Source organism: Lampris incognitus, chromosome 6 (genome assembly GCF_029633865.1).
Source record: "Lampris incognitus isolate fLamInc1 chromosome 6, fLamInc1.hap2, whole genome shotgun sequence".
NCBI lineage: Eukaryota > Metazoa > Chordata > Actinopteri > Lampriformes > Lampridae > Lampris > Lampris incognitus.
This window is the reverse complement of record NC_079216.1, coordinates 4,141,205-4,157,515: the sequence shown is the minus strand read 5'-3', so window position 1 is coordinate 4,157,515 and position 16,311 is coordinate 4,141,205. Positions and strand designations below refer to the sequence as shown.

The 16,311-nt window shown below is 52.4% G+C and overlaps 1 protein-coding gene across 1 annotated transcript; it reads right to left on the bottom strand.

Moving 5' to 3' along the window:
• Positions 1–1,761: 1,761 nt before the first annotated feature.
• syt12 (synaptotagmin XII) lies at positions 1,762–15,215 on the bottom strand. Its single transcript, XM_056281645.1, has 7 exons — positions 15,170–15,215; positions 11,211–11,404; positions 10,043–10,441; positions 5,210–5,425; positions 4,775–4,895; positions 2,965–3,098; positions 1,762–1,938 (listed from the first exon to the last, which is right to left on the bottom strand). Exons 1-7 carry the CDS (start codon positions 15,213–15,215, stop codon positions 1,762–1,764), a joined length of 1,287 nt encoding a protein of 428 aa, XP_056137620.1.
• Between the last annotated feature and the right edge of the window lie 1,096 nt (positions 15,216–16,311).

Here is a 16,311-nt window from a genome sequence, read left to right as displayed (position 1 = left end):
TGGTTAGTAAACTATACTCTAAAGTGTAACTAATGAACCCTCTGGTTTCCTCAGGCTTCAGTCATCATCAGGGTACTCTTCAAACTGGCAGCATTATCCACGTTTAAATCTATCAGGATAAATGTCGATGTCGACCCATATGAAAAAATGATCGTGATCATATTCTTTTGCCATATCGCCCAGCCCTCGTGTCTCGTATGGGACACCTTGTGACGAAGGGGGGTCCGTCATACGCTTGTCCCACTTTGATGACGTTTTTCTGTGCGCTTCTATCTCCTGGAGGGGGGGAGGGGGAGGGGGGCAGCTCATAAAGAACTTGTAATATTTGCTTATTGGAACTAGTGGATGCATCCACCTGAGAGTGGTCGGCAGAACCTTCTGGTTTCAACGGGGAGCCACTATAAATGCTGCACGTGAGCGACACGTGTCGAGAGCTAACGTCTAAAACATGACAAGTGCCCGGTAAAAAAAACTACAGTTGGGAACGTTAAGGTGGCCGAATGACTCTGTGAATTCATTAAAAGCAGATTAATATAATCATAGTACACGTCAAATTCCCAGAGGTGTTTTAACAGTAATTGGGTGAGCGCTGACGGTGTTCGTGTTCGATAGCTCCAGGGTGCACAGAGGAGGATCGGTGTCTTATGCACGCGTGACAGCATAAATATGGTGATTCGTCACTCGTCGTGAGGGTGTAGATTAGGAAAACACTACGTTAATAATGGTGATCATAACAAAGTTTGGATATTAGTACACTATTTACATCTTTTTTTATGCAGCAACTTGTATTGCATCAACCGTGATAAAAATAGTCGTTCTGCACGTCACCCACGCGTCCGTCTGACCTGCTGCCACCACCCTGCAACGCCACCCTGCAACGCCACCCTGCAACGCCACCCCGCAACGCCACCCTGCAACAACTGCCGCCCAACACCTGGATAAGAGTACCTGGATTTTTTTAAAAGCATAATATATTTAACGTATCGAGACCCATACTATTTGTCGCTCTCGCTTCTACCAAACGACGAGAGCGGACTCGAAGGGGGGCCGACCTCAGCCCGGTTTTGAAACCCGCTGGGGACGGTTTCCTGAAAGACGAGCTATTCTATTTGACCCCTTTCTCTTCCGTCTGTGTCATTCCCCAGACTGCTATCCACAACCAAATGTAGGCCTCTGCAAAGGGAGGGGGGGTCCTGCAGGGGTTGGCGCCCTCTTTTGACCCCAAACAAAACTCGCTTTAAATCCAAATGGAAATTCCCAACCAAAACCTTTCCTTCCCGTTCTCGAAAGGGAATCTCGATTTGGCTTAAATTGATTTCGGCCCAACTCCAGCGAATGGAGGAGCGGCAAGGAGGCGGGACGAGATGGTGGAGGAGAGACTCGGGGTCAGCTGACAATATGGGATGGCGTCATACAGTGCTAGGAAATAAATCACTCTGTGTCCCGCCCACACAAACCAAACTAAACTAGACTAAACTAAACTGCCCCCGTCCAAACGGCAGTCCTGACCTACGCTGACCTTCAGAGCAAGAAGATTCTCCAAGAAACTGGACGGGTTTCAGTGTGTAGCTAACCGCTGAGCGCGACAGGTTCAAAGTCAAGATCGGACTCCTTCAAAATCCCCTCCCATGTTCCACACGGGTGTCGTCTGGCTATCTGGTATTTGTGAGGAATGCACCCCGGAAGAGCAACATCTGGACACTGGACAAGGACACAGAAAGGAGAAGGTGTTGTAGTCGTGACAGTTCAGCTCCGAAGGGTTTAGGAGGTTCTGCGCAGGGGATGCCACATGGACACCGGTTTTCTCAGGGTGGCGAGCATCTGGTTCCAGTGGGTGATCCCCATCCCGCTGGCCTCGGGGCCGATGATCACGTGACCCACGTTCTCGCCGCGCCCGTCGTCCGTGCCCTCCGCCACCGTCACCCTCAAGGACAGCTCCTGCAAAGCAACACAGAAATGCCATTCTTGTTCCTCTCTCGGTGGAGATGACACCACCTAGACTGAGGGCAGATAGTATCTCCTTCTCCAAAACCCAGTGGCATTGAGGTAGCAGCGTTTGGAGTTGGAGATGCCGGCGAGTCTGCAGCCAGACACCTCTCCGTCTGAGCCACCAAGAAACCCTGTCAGATATTCTAAAGTTCACCATTATTATTTCCTAACATCCATCCATCCGTTATCCAAACCGCTTATGCTGCTCGCAGGGTGGCGGGGATGCTGGAGCCTATCCCAGCAGCCATTCGGCGGCAGGCGGGGAGACACCCTGGACAGGCCGCCAGACCATCACAGGGCCCACACACACACATTCACACCTAGGGACAGCTTGTTATGGCCTATTCACCTGACCTACAGGTCTTTGGACTGTGGGAGGAAACCGGAGCATCCGGAGGAAACCCACGCAGACACGGGGAGAACATGCAAACTCCACACAGAGGACGACCCGGGACGACCCCAAGGTTGGACTACCCCGGGGCTCGAACCCAGGACCTTCTTGCTGGGATGTGACCGTGCTAACCACTGCACCACCGTGCCGCCCTGGGTCCTAACAACTGAGAGAAATACAGTTGCACCGTGCTGTAAATACTGTACCATGCTGTGCTACCGTAGTGTACTATACTGCACTATACTGTACCATGCTGTGCTACCGTAGTGTACTATACTGCACTATACTGTACCATGCTGTGCTACCGTAGTGTACTATACTGCACTATACTGTACCATGCTGTGCTACCGTAGTGTACTATACTGCACTATACTGTACCATGCTGTGCTACCGTAGTGTACTATACTGCACTATACTGTACCATGCTGTGCTACCGTAGTGTACTATACTGCACTATACTGTACCATGCTGTGCTACCGTAGTGTACTATACTGCACTATACTGTACCATGCTGTGCTACCGTAGTGTACTATACTGCACTATACTGTACCCCCCCCCAACACACACAAACACAAACTCTTCACCTGTAGCACGAGCGACGGCACAGAGAAGATCATGGCTTCGTTGAAGATGGGGTTTGTGTCATCGCGTTTGGTGGACGTCTTCTTCTTACTGATCTTCCTGCCGTCTTGCAGAAGGTAGACTTTGACGAATGGATCTAAAAAGAGAAAAGGATTTTTTTATAGTTGGCATCCAAACAACCAATATGCACGTGCGCACACACACACTCGCTCATAAAAGTGCATCATGCAGATTCTCTCTCTCGCTCTCTGTAGAATGTGATATAAAGTTCTAATGAAAAATTAATCAGTTAGGGATTAGGTTTAATCTTGAACACAATTATCTGTGAAGCCATGTACTGTAATGACATCTCAGTCCATGACCTTTAGCAAGACAGTGTTAGTGTTGCATCTCATCACTCATCATAACAGACCAGTGATGAAGAGCCACGCTGCATGAACAACATTCATCTCCAGCAGCTTTAAATCACTCTTTTATTGCTGTAGTACTAATTATTTAGTTCAGCAGTGAGACTCTACAGTTGTTCTGGGGACATAAACTCTGCAATAATGAAGTAGAGACAGACAAAGCTCCTGCCAGATGGGTGGATAGTAGGGGTGTAATAAAATATCGATACACTCAAGCATCACGATATCATCTTTTGTGATTGTGTATCGATTCTCAAAACCACTGTATCGATTTTTAATTATTTACATGTAAAGGTTCGTGACAAACATGTTGTGTTGTGTGTAACCCCACGACTGCTAGACAACAGTGTTGTAATCTGTCTTCAGCCATTTGACTCTTCCACTCCAACGCAAAAACGTAAACTGAGACAGGAAGTAGCATCAGCACAAAGAACACAGGCCTATGAAACCACAATATATCACCTTTCTTACAGTACCACAATATATCACCTCTCTTACAGTATCCCAGTATATCACCTTTCTTACAGTACCACAATATACCACCTTTCTTACAGTATCACAATATATCACCTTTCTTACAGTATCACAATATATCACCTTTCTTACAGTACCACAATATATCACCTTTCTTACAGTATCACAATATATCACCTTTCTTACAGTATCACAATATATCACCTTTCTTACAGTATCACAATATATCACCTTTCTTACAGTACCACAATATACCACCTTTCTTACAGTATCACAATATATCACCTTTCTTACAGTATCACAATATATCACCTTTCTTACAGTATCACAATATGTCACCTTTCTTACAGTATCACAATATATTGCGATATATTGAATCGTAACCCCTGTATTGTGATACGTATCATATTGCCAGATTCTCGCCAATACACAGCCCTAAGATAGATAGATAGATAGATAGATAGATAGATAGATAGATAGATAGATAGATAGATAGATAGATAGATAGAACAAGCAATAATGACCAGTAGAAAACAAAAAATATTTATTCAGATGTAATTTTGTAAGATAAAAAACGTGTTTGATTTGGGGAAAAGGCTGTTAAAAAGGTACTAATGGGTTAAAAATGAAAAAGACATGCACAAGACACAACAGGCGAGAGAACAGCTGGCACGGGAAGTGGCACATCAAGTCAAACGAGAGCTTGGTACAGAGGAACACATCGCTTCGAACAATAGAAGAATAGAGTAGAATAGAATAGGATAGGATAGAATAGGATAGAGTAGAATAGAGTAGAATAGAATAGGATACTCTTTATTAGTCATGTTGTATGTACATAGAAATGAAATGTACTCTGCACTTAACCCATCCTAGTTGTGTACCTAGGAGCAGTTGGCACAGACACAAGCAAAACGGTTCAAGGCTGCCTTACCGGCAGTGGTCTTGCTGTTGGTCCAGACCAGGTTCTTGGCTTTGGCGACGACCACTGTGAGGCGCTCTGCTGTTGGCAGGTAGCTGAGGGACAAGAGAATCTCTCCAACCGCATCGACGGCCTGTAGAGGTGAACCAGACCACACACAGCAGACATGTTACACAGTTTCTTGAAAAGGTGATGACGCAATACGCCAGAGGAGAAAGAGGAAGGAAGCTGTGATTAGATGGTGAAAAAGAAACTCGTGTACTGTACTTTGCAAAAACAAGGAGAACGATGTGTACCGAGGAAGAAAGTAAAGCTGCCAGAACTAGAGTGGGCTTTGTGTCGCGTTCATTGGATGGGTGCAGCATTTTCAGTGACTGGAAAACGAGTCTGCAGGTTTCCAGGTTCTCCAGGTTCTGTCTTGGTGAGTCATACGGGGTCCTGGCATACCTTATTGACATCCTGCAGGTAGAGCCAGGCATTGAAGGGGCGGATGGTCAGGTCCAGGTCGGACAGTTTGAGCTCAGCGATGCCGGCGCTGATGTTCCGCTCGTCGGCGTCGATGCCGAACGCCGTGAAGCGCAGGCTGTTCTCCTCCAGGGCCGACAGCTCCAAGGGAACGGAGAAGTGCTCGTCAAACATCACGGTGAAGGCGTTGGTCTGGACCTTTTCAAAGGAAAGATGAGGGAAAGGAGACAGGGAGTTTTAGGAACAAACATCGGTCTGTCAAAACCCTCACGGCTGGTTAGGAACATCAGGAATTATCGAAAGTAGTATATGAACTCACCATGTCACGATACAGTCGTATTTTGGCATGGTGAATGTACCTACTTGGATTGCTTGTTTGTGTCTTTTCACCTTCTCTAAACAGACCCAGGGTATTCAGGGATTGAATTTAAGGAAATTTTCTGATTGAGGCAACTAAGAGCTCAATTTGAGGTCGACCCACATAAAACTGAGCCAAACCAGCACAGTAAAAGTTACATTCTTTTATTCACCGTAGTAAACAGTGCTTTGAATAATCTGTGTTTCTCAGGTGTTTTATGTTGGAATCAAGCATTCATTCATTCATTCATTCATTCATTCATTCATCTTCAGCAGCTTCTCCGGGGTCGGGTCATGGTGGCAGCAAGCTAAGTTGGGCACTCCAGACGTCCCTCTCCTCAGCAATGCCCTCCAGCTCCTCCTGGGGGATCCCAAGGAGTTCCCAGGCCAGATTGGACATGTAGTCCCTCCAACGAGTTCTGGTCTACCCGGAGTCTCCTCTTAGTTGGCCGTGCCCAGTAAACCTCCAAAGGAAGGCCCCCAGGAGGCATCCTGATCAGATGCCCGAACCACCTCAGCTGGCTCCTTTCGACACAAAGGAGCAGCGGCTCTACTCCGAGCTCCCTCCAGATGTCCGAGCTCCTCACCCTATCTCTAAGGCTGAGCCCAGACACCCTACGGAGGAAACTCATTTCAGCCGCTTGTATCCGCTCGTATCCACATCTAAACTCCTTTATATCCTTTATACATGGACACCTCCATCACTGTCCTCTACACCTACACCCCTCCATATCCTTTACACATGGAAGCGGATATAAGAAGCTTGGCAGAACATTCATTTTAAATAGGCGTACCCTCCCCAGCAATTACAAAGGGGAACTGGTCCGACGGGTGAGATCCTGCTTAATACACCGGATTAAAGGAGTGAAATTGGCCTTCTACAAACCCGGTAGAAAGGGGATCATAGGGATGCCTAAATAAGTAAATCCTGATCTTGTTGTATTTGTAATTGTTCCCTCCGTGTTGTTTTGGATAGCAGAATTGTTGTTGTGAGGTGTCAGGCAGTACCAAGAAGCACTGCATGGCGTGTGTAACATGGCCGTCGTGTGTGTGTTTGTTAAGCTGCTGATGACTGGTGGAATTGGGGTACACACTTGTATTTTCTCTAAGGCCAAGTGCTGGACTTGTCGTGCAAGTGGAGAGACATACACTCGGGATTCAAGCCCCAGCAATACTAACTTGCAACGTTTCACTCATTTGCCGTTGAATGCCAAGAGTTTGCAGATATTCATACCATTCGAGAACTCCCTAGGCTGAGTTGCCAAATGGCACAATTTCAGCTGGAGGAAGGGGACTTATGAGTGAATGCAGCTGGTGTTGTTCGGTTTGAACGCAGGTCTGCGGAGTCATGGCCCTCGATGACATGACCACTGCTGTAAACACTGAGCCGACGTCTTGGGAGCATGAACTCAGCGTGGATGTGTGCTGGGGGTTTTTTCCACTTGTGCCTCCACCCGCTGATGGCTGCCTGTCTGTTATGCATGGGTTCTTTTGTTTTTTTGCTATGTCTAGAAAAAGGGCATTGGTGACAGGAGCCCCTCATGAACCGTACAGCAGTGGAATGCTGTCGGCTGATCACCAGCTTAGTTAAAGTAGCCGACTTATTTCCCTGCAGCATTCACAACATGCTCCTAAGTCACGAGCACTTAACAGTTCAGTCCTTTGGGTAGAATTTGATTGAAAGGGCTAACACTTGGGTGTGGCGCAGTAGTTAGCACGGTTGCCTCACAGCAAGCAGGTCCTGAGTTCGAGCCCCAGGGTTGTCCAACCTTGTGTGTCATCCCAGGTCTTCTTCTGTGTGTCCAAACAATATGAGGCGAGTCATTTCTGACGAAATCGTCTTCAATTGGTTGTGCTTTGACTTTTGTCATCATTTTCTTGAAAAACTTTTCAGTTTTAACTGCTCTTTGTCCTTTAGTTTTCCTTAGAAATGTCTTTATTCTCTCAAGAGGATAAAAAAATGGTTTTGTGTTACCTCCGGCTTGGTCGGGCGTCCCTACAGACATAATCCACTCTGTGCATAACTGCAGTTCACTGACTTCCGGTTTCTACTGCAGGCCAGGATACCCATCCTGATAATGGTGGACGTAACTTGATGTGCACAACTTGAAACTGTTCACCTGTTTGCTGGTAGGTGCAGGTGAAAGTGTGTGGACAGTTGTGTGCATGTGGTTGACATTTATCCATGGTCAGTCTTGCAGGCATCACGAAACATATGCCGTTGTCAGTAGCACACGCCAACAAACAGGAAACTGGTATGACCGCTGCAGTAGAAACCGGAAGTCAGTGGACTGCAGTTATGCGCAGAGCCCATTGGCCGTGTCTGCAGGTGGGAAGCCGGATGTGGGTATATGTCCTGCTCGCTGCACTAGCGCCTCCTCTGGTCGGTCGGGGCGCCTGTTAGGGGGGAGGGGGAACTGGAGGGGATAGCGTGATCCTCCCACACGCTACATCCCCCTGGTGAAACTCCTCACTGTCAGGTGAAAAGAAGCGGCTGGTGACTCCACATGTATGGGAGGAGGCATGTGGTTGTCTGCAGCCCTCCCCGGGTCGGCAGAGGGGGCGGAGCAGCAGAGACCGGGACGGCTCGGAGGAGTGGCGTGATTGGCTGGATACAATTGGGGAGAAAAAGGGGGGGGGGTCATCTTCTTGTGACGGTGTCCACTGGTACTCCTATAGATTCCACTACGAAGCACTAAAATTCCAAGAGATAAACTTGGGAGGGAAGTGCCCTCAGCCAGCTAGCCCTGTCCCCCCGTTCCCAGACCTGGACCACTCGACCAGCCCACAAAACCTCAGCACAAACCCCAAACCACTTGGCCCAGACAAATTATAACCACACCAAACGAAAAAGAAGAAAAGAAGGAAAACCCTCACAAGAAGCTCGAAGCAGAGTGTCTTGACGCATGCTCAGTAGTCCAGGTAAGGACGTGACAGAAGGCTGCGTCAGGTCATCTGGACACAGCGTTTACTGACGGACAAGTTTAAATCGGTCCTCACAGAAATGAGTCACTTCCAGATGAACTGACTCAGCCTTCTCTGATATGGTCCATGAGGCTTTGTGACTGAAAAAGTCGTTGTTGTTGGTACTGTTTATGTTGTGTCAGTAACTGCCCGTTAGTTTCTTTATCTGTTATTTGCTTTGGCAATGTAAGCGCTGTCTGCTCACGCCAATAAAGCTCTTTAAATTGAATATGAGTCTACAGGGAGAGACAGACAGACAGACAGACAGACAGACAGACAGAAAGAGAGTGAGACACAGACAGACAGAGAGAGAAAGAGACAGAGAGACGGAGAGAGAGACACACAGACAGACAGACAGACAGACAGACAGATGGAGAGAGAGAGAGAGACACACAGACAGACAGAGACAGACAGATGGAGAGAGAGACACACAGACAGACAGAGACAGACAGACAGACAGATGGAGAGAGAGACACAGACAGACAGAGAGAGAAAGAGACAGACAGACGGAGAGAGAGACACAGACAGACAGATGGAGAGAGAGACACAGACAGACAGAGACAGACAGATGGAGAGAGAGACACAGACAGGCAGACGGAGAGAGAGAGACAGACAGACAAAGAGACAGAGAGAGGCAGACAGAGAGACAGCAAGATAGAGAGGCAGACAGACAGACAGACAGACAGACAGACAGAGAAGAGAGAAGCTGAGATGGGGTTGCAGGAGAGCTGACATGATGTGATGCTGTGATGTGATGTACCCATGTTGTGCCCTGTGATGGACTGGCGGTCTGTCCCGGGTGTCTCCCCGCCTGCCGCCCAGGGGCTGCTGGGATAGACTCCGGCACCCCCGCCGCCCTGAGAGCAGGATAAGTGGTTCGGATACTGGAATGAAAGGATGTGTGAAATGGAGAGCAAACCTAAAACTACAGCCGAGGCATGAAATCGACAGCAAAGCGGGTGACTGTTTGAGGACATGAGACCAGCGTCTTCCCTCCCCGCCCAGCAGGAGAGCAGGGAATGTGGCAGATGGAACGTGGCTCTTCCAGCCGACAGAGAGGGAAATCACGTGTTCACCCCGGAGGATCATTGCGGTCTCCCAGTGGACCGTCCGTCAAACAGAAAGACGCTAAGCTAACGTCTTAAAGGTCGCTCGGCTGATCAAAACATGCTCCAGGCCAGGTGAGCGACCTTCAGCACAGACACAGGAGTCTACCAGGAGTCTACCAGGAGTCTACCAGGAGTCTACCAGGAGTCTATCAGGAGTCTATCAGGAGTCTACCAGGAGTCCGGGGCCTCGGGCCACTTGGCCACTTTGCCCAATTAGTAATCCATCCTTGGTTAACACAACAGTGGAGACCATGATGGACGTTTTTACACCTGAAATCCCTCCTGCATGAGGAAATCCACAATCAAGTCCCTAGATTACCTCTATTTTACACACACACATACACACACACACACACACACACACACGGATAGACAACCCTCCTACCCTGGTGACTCCGACGTTAAACTCCTCGGGTCCCTGGGAGATCCGGATGAAACAGCCGGGGAAGTCTCCCTCCTCCTTCTCCAGCAGGTCCTTGCCCTGGTGCAGGGTGATGTGGAGCAGACCGGTTCCCTGTCGTGACGCCTCAAACTCCAGGGTCACCTCCAGCTGGCCCACGGTGAAGTCGTGGCCGAAGTTGTTGGCGATGGAGGAGATGGAGCTGAGCGAGTCGGTGGACACGGAGCGGTTGAGCTGGACCATCAACCCACCCGGGTCCAGCTCCCGGCTCATCAGCTCCAAGTGGCCCAGGTCTCTGAACCCATCCGGGGTTTCTCCCAGAGCCAGACTGGCCTTACGGCTGGAGGCAGTGGAGGTTCGGCGGTGGTTGTTGGCCGCCACTCTCTGTAAGGAGGAGTTAGGAGGAGTTAGGAGGAGTTAGGAGGACCTGAGATGGGTATTTTCAATAAACCTGATAATTACAGATATTCATACCGAGGTAACAGAGAATACTGGTCTCTGATTGGCTGGAGGGTGTGTGTTAAACCCCTATAATACACATGTAGTTCAACTCAAGTTTACACGTGGGAGGATCACGCTACCCCCCCCCCCAGTCCCACCCCCCAACCAACCAGAGGAGGCGCTAGTACAGCGACCAGGACACATACCCACATCCGGCTTCCCACGCACAGACACAGCCAATTGTTGTCCGTAGGGGCGTCCGACCAAGCCAGAGACAACACGGGGATTCGAACCGCCGATCCCCGTGTTGGTAGGCAGCAGAATAGACCGCCGCACTACCTGGACACCCCCTCGTTTGACGTTTTCTCGTTTAGCTAACACTTTTATCCAAAGGGGCTTACATGAGGGTCAGTAAGCAGCAGACAAATTCATCTGAACTCTCGTCAGTAATCAAGCCACACAAGTCAAATTACAAATTAGCTGGATATCGCCACAAGGCAGTATGGCCGCCATGTTCACAGACCATCCACGGGTCTTTAAGGTCATCGTGGAAGAGCAACATGTTGAGGCCTTTCTGAGATGACGTGAGCGAGCTCACAGGAGTTCCTCTCACCGTTTTAAGGCCCGGGGACAGAGGAGTCTGGATGTGAGGCTTGCTTTACATTATTTAACGGATTATATCGACCCCTCGTGTTCTCCATTGGTACCGTACCTTCTGCCGGACTTCAGAGAAGGAGGTCCCGTACTTCTCCTGCAGGTAACGGTAGTCAAAGTTGGGGAACGGCGAGGGCGCCGGGAAGGCTCCAGATTTCAGCAGTTTCCAGATGTTGAGCCCCGCGACACACAGCAGCACCAGGAAACCCACCAGGTAGATCCCCACCTCCCATCCTGGGGGGCTCCGCACCACTGCAGTGGGACAGACAGACAACAGACATCAGTCCTTCCAGCCCACCAGAGGACGTTTCAGTGTGGACGAGTTCCAGCCACGAGCTCGACAAGCTGCAGCTCATCGGTCGCTGCTGCTTGCTGTCAAAAGAACAAGAAAACCTTCTTTGCTGGTTATTTTCAAGGTTGATAAAAGAAGGAATACTCAGATTTACATTTGGGTTGATTCAGTCGAGAACGACGTGAAATGTTTTCATGTAAGGCCGTTAACGTTTGTTTCCTGGGACGTAGTAGCTGGTGATCATCACACTTGCAGCAAACGAAAGGATCCATTTGTGGAAACCTTATTTCCTGTTGTTTGCTCCAGCCCTCCTTGTCTGCTCAGCACACAACGGGGAGGATGCAAGGAGTAGAGGGGACGAAGGACTAGGAGTTTAAATACTCGGGGTCAACTGTCCAGAGTAACGGGGAGTGCAGGAGAGAGGTGAAGAAGAGAGTGCAGGCAGGGTGGAGTGGGTGGAGAAGAGTGTCAGGAGTGATGTGTGACAGAAGGGTACCAGCAAGAGTTAAAGGGAAGGTTTACAAGATGGTAGTGAGACCAGCTATGTTGTATGGTTTGGAGACAGTGGCACTGATGAAAAGACAGGAGGTGGAGCTGGAGGTGGCAGAGATGAAGATGATAAGATTTTCATTGGGAGTGATGAAGAAGGACAGGATTAGGAAGGAGTATATTAGAGGGACAGCTCAGGTTGGACGGTTTGGAGACAAAGCAAGAGAGACAAGATGGAGATGGTGTGGACATGTGTGGAGGAGAGATGCTGGGTATACTGGGAGAAGGATGCTGAATATGGAGCTGCCAGGGAAGAGGAGAAGAGGAAGGCCAAAGAGGAGGTTTATGGAGGTGGTGAGGGAGGACATGCAGGTGGCTGGTGTGACAGAGGAAGATGCAGAGGACAGGAAGAGATGGAAATGGATGATCTGCTGTGGCGCCCCCTAACGGGAGCAGCCAAAAGTAGTAGTAGTAGTAGTAGCTTGTCTGCTAAGCACATACATTTAACTTGGTTGAACTTAAAACCTGTCGTGCCAAGCGTCGTGTTGGGTGTCGTGTTGGGTGTCGTGTTGGGTGTCGTGTTGGGTGTCGTGCCGGGTGTCGTGTTGGGTGTCGTGTTGGGTGTCGTGTTGGGTGTCGTGTTGGGTGTCGTGCCGGGTGTCGTGTTGGGTGTCGTGTTGGGTGTCGTGTTGGGTGTCGTGCTGAGTGTCGTGTCGTACTTTGCTTGGCACAGAGTGCAGTTGTTTGTGCAGTGAAATGAACATCAACATGTTTGACCGTGGGGGGGGGAGAGTTTGCACCTTTGCTCTACAAGCCTTTTCAGTTCCGAGTCCTTCATTCATCGCCTATTCCCGTTGAATTATACTCAGGGTCCTGGGGGCTGGAGTCTATCCCAGCATGCACTGGGCAGACAGTAGTCAGGCTATTACGAGTCAGCGTCCTCTGTGGCTCTCCCTGAGGTTTCTCCCTGTTACAGGGTTTTTCTTAGGGAGTTGTTCCTTATCTGGTGCCGGGGTGAGAGCGGGAGGCCAGGGAGAACTTAATTTGAAGAGACACTCGAGACGACGGGAAGGAGAGCTGAATAAATCTAGTCTCCATCCATCCATCGTCCCAACCGCTTACCCTGCTGTCAGGCTGGCGGGGAAGCTGGAGCCTATCCCAGCAGTCACTGGGCCGCAGGCGGGGAGACACCCTGGACAGGCCGCCACAGGGCCGCCACAGGGCCGTCACAGGGCCGCCACAGGGCCGTCACAGGGCCGCCACAGGGCCGCCACAGGGCCGCCACAGGGCCGTCACAGGGCCGCCACAGGGCCGTCACAGGGCCGCCGGGCCGTCGCAGGGCCGCCACAGGGCCGTCACAGGGCCGCCACAGGGCCGTCGCAGGGCCGTCGCAGGGCCGTCACAGGGCCGCCACAGGGCCGCCACAGGGCCGCCGGGCCGTCGCAGGGCCGCCACAGGGCCGCCGGGCCGTCGCAGGGCCGTCACAGGGCCGTCACAGGGCCGTCACAGGGCCGTCGCAGGGCCGTCGCAGGGCCGTCGCAGGGCCGTCACAGGGCCGCCACAGGGCCGTCACAGGGCCGTCACAGGGCCGTCACAGGGCCGCCGGGCCGTCGCAGGGCCGCCACAGGGCCGCCGGGCCGTCGCAGGGCCGTCACAGGGCCACCGGGCCGTCACAGGGCCGTCACAGGGCCGTCACAGGGCCGTCACAGGGCCGCCGGGCCGTCGCAGGGCCGCCACAGGGCCGCCGGGCCGTCGCAGGGCCGCCACAGGGCCGCCGCAGGGCCGTCACAGGGCCGTCGCAGGGCCGTCACAGGGCCGCCACAGGGCCGTCACAGGGCCGTCACAGGGCCGCCACAGGGCCGTCACAGGGCCGCCAGGCCGTCGCAGGGCTGCCACAGGGCCGCCGGGCCGTCGCAGGGCCGTCACAGGGCCGTCGCAGGGCCGTCACAGGGCCGTCGCAGGGCCGTCGCAGGGCCGCCACAGGGCCGTCACAGGGCCGTCACAGGGCCGTCGCAGGGCCGCCGGGCCGTCGCAGGGCCGCCACAGGGCCGTCACAGGGCCGTCACAGGGCCGCCGGGCCGTCGCAGGGCCGTCACAGGGCCGCCGCAGGGCCGTCACAGGGCCGCCGGGCCGTCGCAGGGCCGCCACAGGGCCGTCACAGGGCCGCCACAGGGCCGCCACAGGGCCGTCACAGGGCCGCCACAGGGCCGTCACAGGGCCGCCGGGCCGTCACAGGGCCGCCACAGGGCCGTCACAGGGCCGCCGGGCCGTCGCAGGGCTGCCACAGGGCCGTCACAGGGCCGTCACAGGGCCGCCGCCGGGCCGTCACAGGGCCGCCGCAGGGCCGCCACAGGGCCGCCGGGCTGTCACAGGGCCGCCACAGGGCCGTCGCAGGGCTGCCGGGCCGTCACAGGGCCGCCACAGGGCCGTCGCAGGGCTGCCGGGCCGTCACAGGGCCGTCACAGGGCCGCCGCCGGGCCGTCACAGGGCCGCCACAGGGCCGCCGGGCTGTCACAGGGCCGCCACAGGGCCGTCACAGGGCCGCCACAGGGCCGTCACAGGGCCGTCGCAGGGCTGCCGGGCCGTCACAGGGCCGCCGGGCTGTCACAGGGCCGCCACAGGGCCGCCACAGGGCCGCCGGGCTGTCACAGGGCCGCCACAGGGCCGTCACAGGGCCGCCACAGGGCCGTCACAGGGCCGTCACAGGGCCGCCGGGCCGCCACAGGGCCGCCACAGGGCCGGAAATGACCCCTCTTCCTTATTGTCCTGCTGGGGAGGTCTTGTTCTTTATTCTGTTGGGCTGCGTTGTCTCATAGGAGGTGTTTGTGTTGAGATGTGTGTCTGAGGCTCAGATCTGCTGATAGAGCATGTGTGTGTGTGTGTGTGTGTGTGTGTGTGTGTGTGTGTGTGTGTGTGTGTGTGTGTCAGTGTGTGTGTGTGTGTGTGTGTGTGTGTGTCAGTGTGTGTGTGTCAGTGTGTGTGTGTGTGTGTGTGTGTGTGTCAGTGTGTGTGTGTGTGTGTCAGTGTGTGTGTGTGTGTGTGTCAGTGTGTGTGTGTCAGTGTGTGTGTGTCAGTGTGTGTGTGTGTGTCAGTGTGTGTGTGTCAGTGTGTGTGTGTCAGTGTGTGTGTGTGTGTGTGTGTGTGTGTGTGTGTGTGTGTGTGTGTGTGTGTGTGTGTGTGTGTGTCAGTGTGTGTGTGTGTGTGTGTGTGTGTGTGTGTCAGTGTGAAGCGCTCACCGCTCAGCTGGTAGCCCGACACGTCCCCGCTCTGAGCCGCCGACATGGTGCTGAGGCAGCCTGGACACAACCGGAGAAACACAACCTGTCAGAAAACACCTCACAAACGTCTTGTTTTACACCGACAACACGCGCAGACACCGTCACGCGAACACGGAGTTCACACACACACACGCTCGAGTGTCGTCACAGGGAAATAAACCGAGGCGTGCCGGTTTGCTGTGATTAAACTACAGCACAATAAAAACTTCAGCACAGTGCGACGTGATCGGGCTCAGACTAATTCCTGGGGTTTTGGTGGCTTTGTCACCGTGCCCTTCAAACACGACACGGCGTTTAAGTCAGTGAAGGTGAAGGTGAAGGTGTTACGGGTGACCATATCATCGGTCATGTAAATATGAAGACTGGTGGTGTGTAAATAAGGACATGTTGGCTCCCCGAGCATGCCAAGACTACACAACTAGTGGACATGATGTGTTCCTACGGGAGGAATATCACAAATATAGATATGAGACAGTTCTACGTCTTCATATTTCCTTGTAATCCTTGCTAATGCTGTTGATCTTTTACGGATCATCTGTTTCCATCTCTTCCTGTCCTCTGCGTCTTCCTCTGTCACACCAGCCACCTGCTGCATGTCCTCCCTCACCACCTCCATAAACCTCCTCTTTGGCCTTCCTCTTCTCCTCTTCCCTGGCAGCTCCATATTCAGCATCCTTCTCCCAGTATACCCAGCATCTCTCCTCCACACATGTCCACACCATCTCCATCTTGTCTCTCTTGCTTCGTCTCCAAACCGTCCAACCTGAGCTGTCCCTCTAATATACTCCTTCCTAATCCTGTCCTTCTTCATCACTCCCAATGAAAATCTTATCATCTTCATCTCTGCCACCTCCAGCTCCACCTCCTGTCTTTTCATCAGTGCCACTGTCTCCAAACCATACAACATAGCTGGTCTCACTACCATCTTGTAAACCTTCCCTTTAACTCTTGCTGGTACCCTTCTGTCACACATCACTCCTGACACTCTTCTCCACCCACTCCACCCTGCCTGCACCCTCTTCTTCATCTCTCTCCTGCACTCCCTGTTACTTTGGACGAAGGTACCATATCAACCCTGCTGTGGATTTCCCTCATTCCCT

Excerpts from the sequence above, each read along its gene's own strand:
- syt12 (XM_056281645.1), bottom strand. The coding sequence starts at position 15,215 with ATGTCGGCGGCTCAGAGCGGGGACGTGTCGGGCTACCAGCTGAGCG. Across the intron at positions 10,442-11,210 it reads TCTCTGAAGTCCGGCAGAAG|AGAGTGGCGGCCAACAACCA; the intron begins GTACGGTACCAA and ends TCCTCCTTACAG. Across the intron at positions 1,939-2,964 it reads TGCCGTCGCTCGTGCTACAG|GAGCTGTCCTTGAGGGTGAC; the intron begins GTGAAGAGTTTG and ends GTTGCTTTGCAG.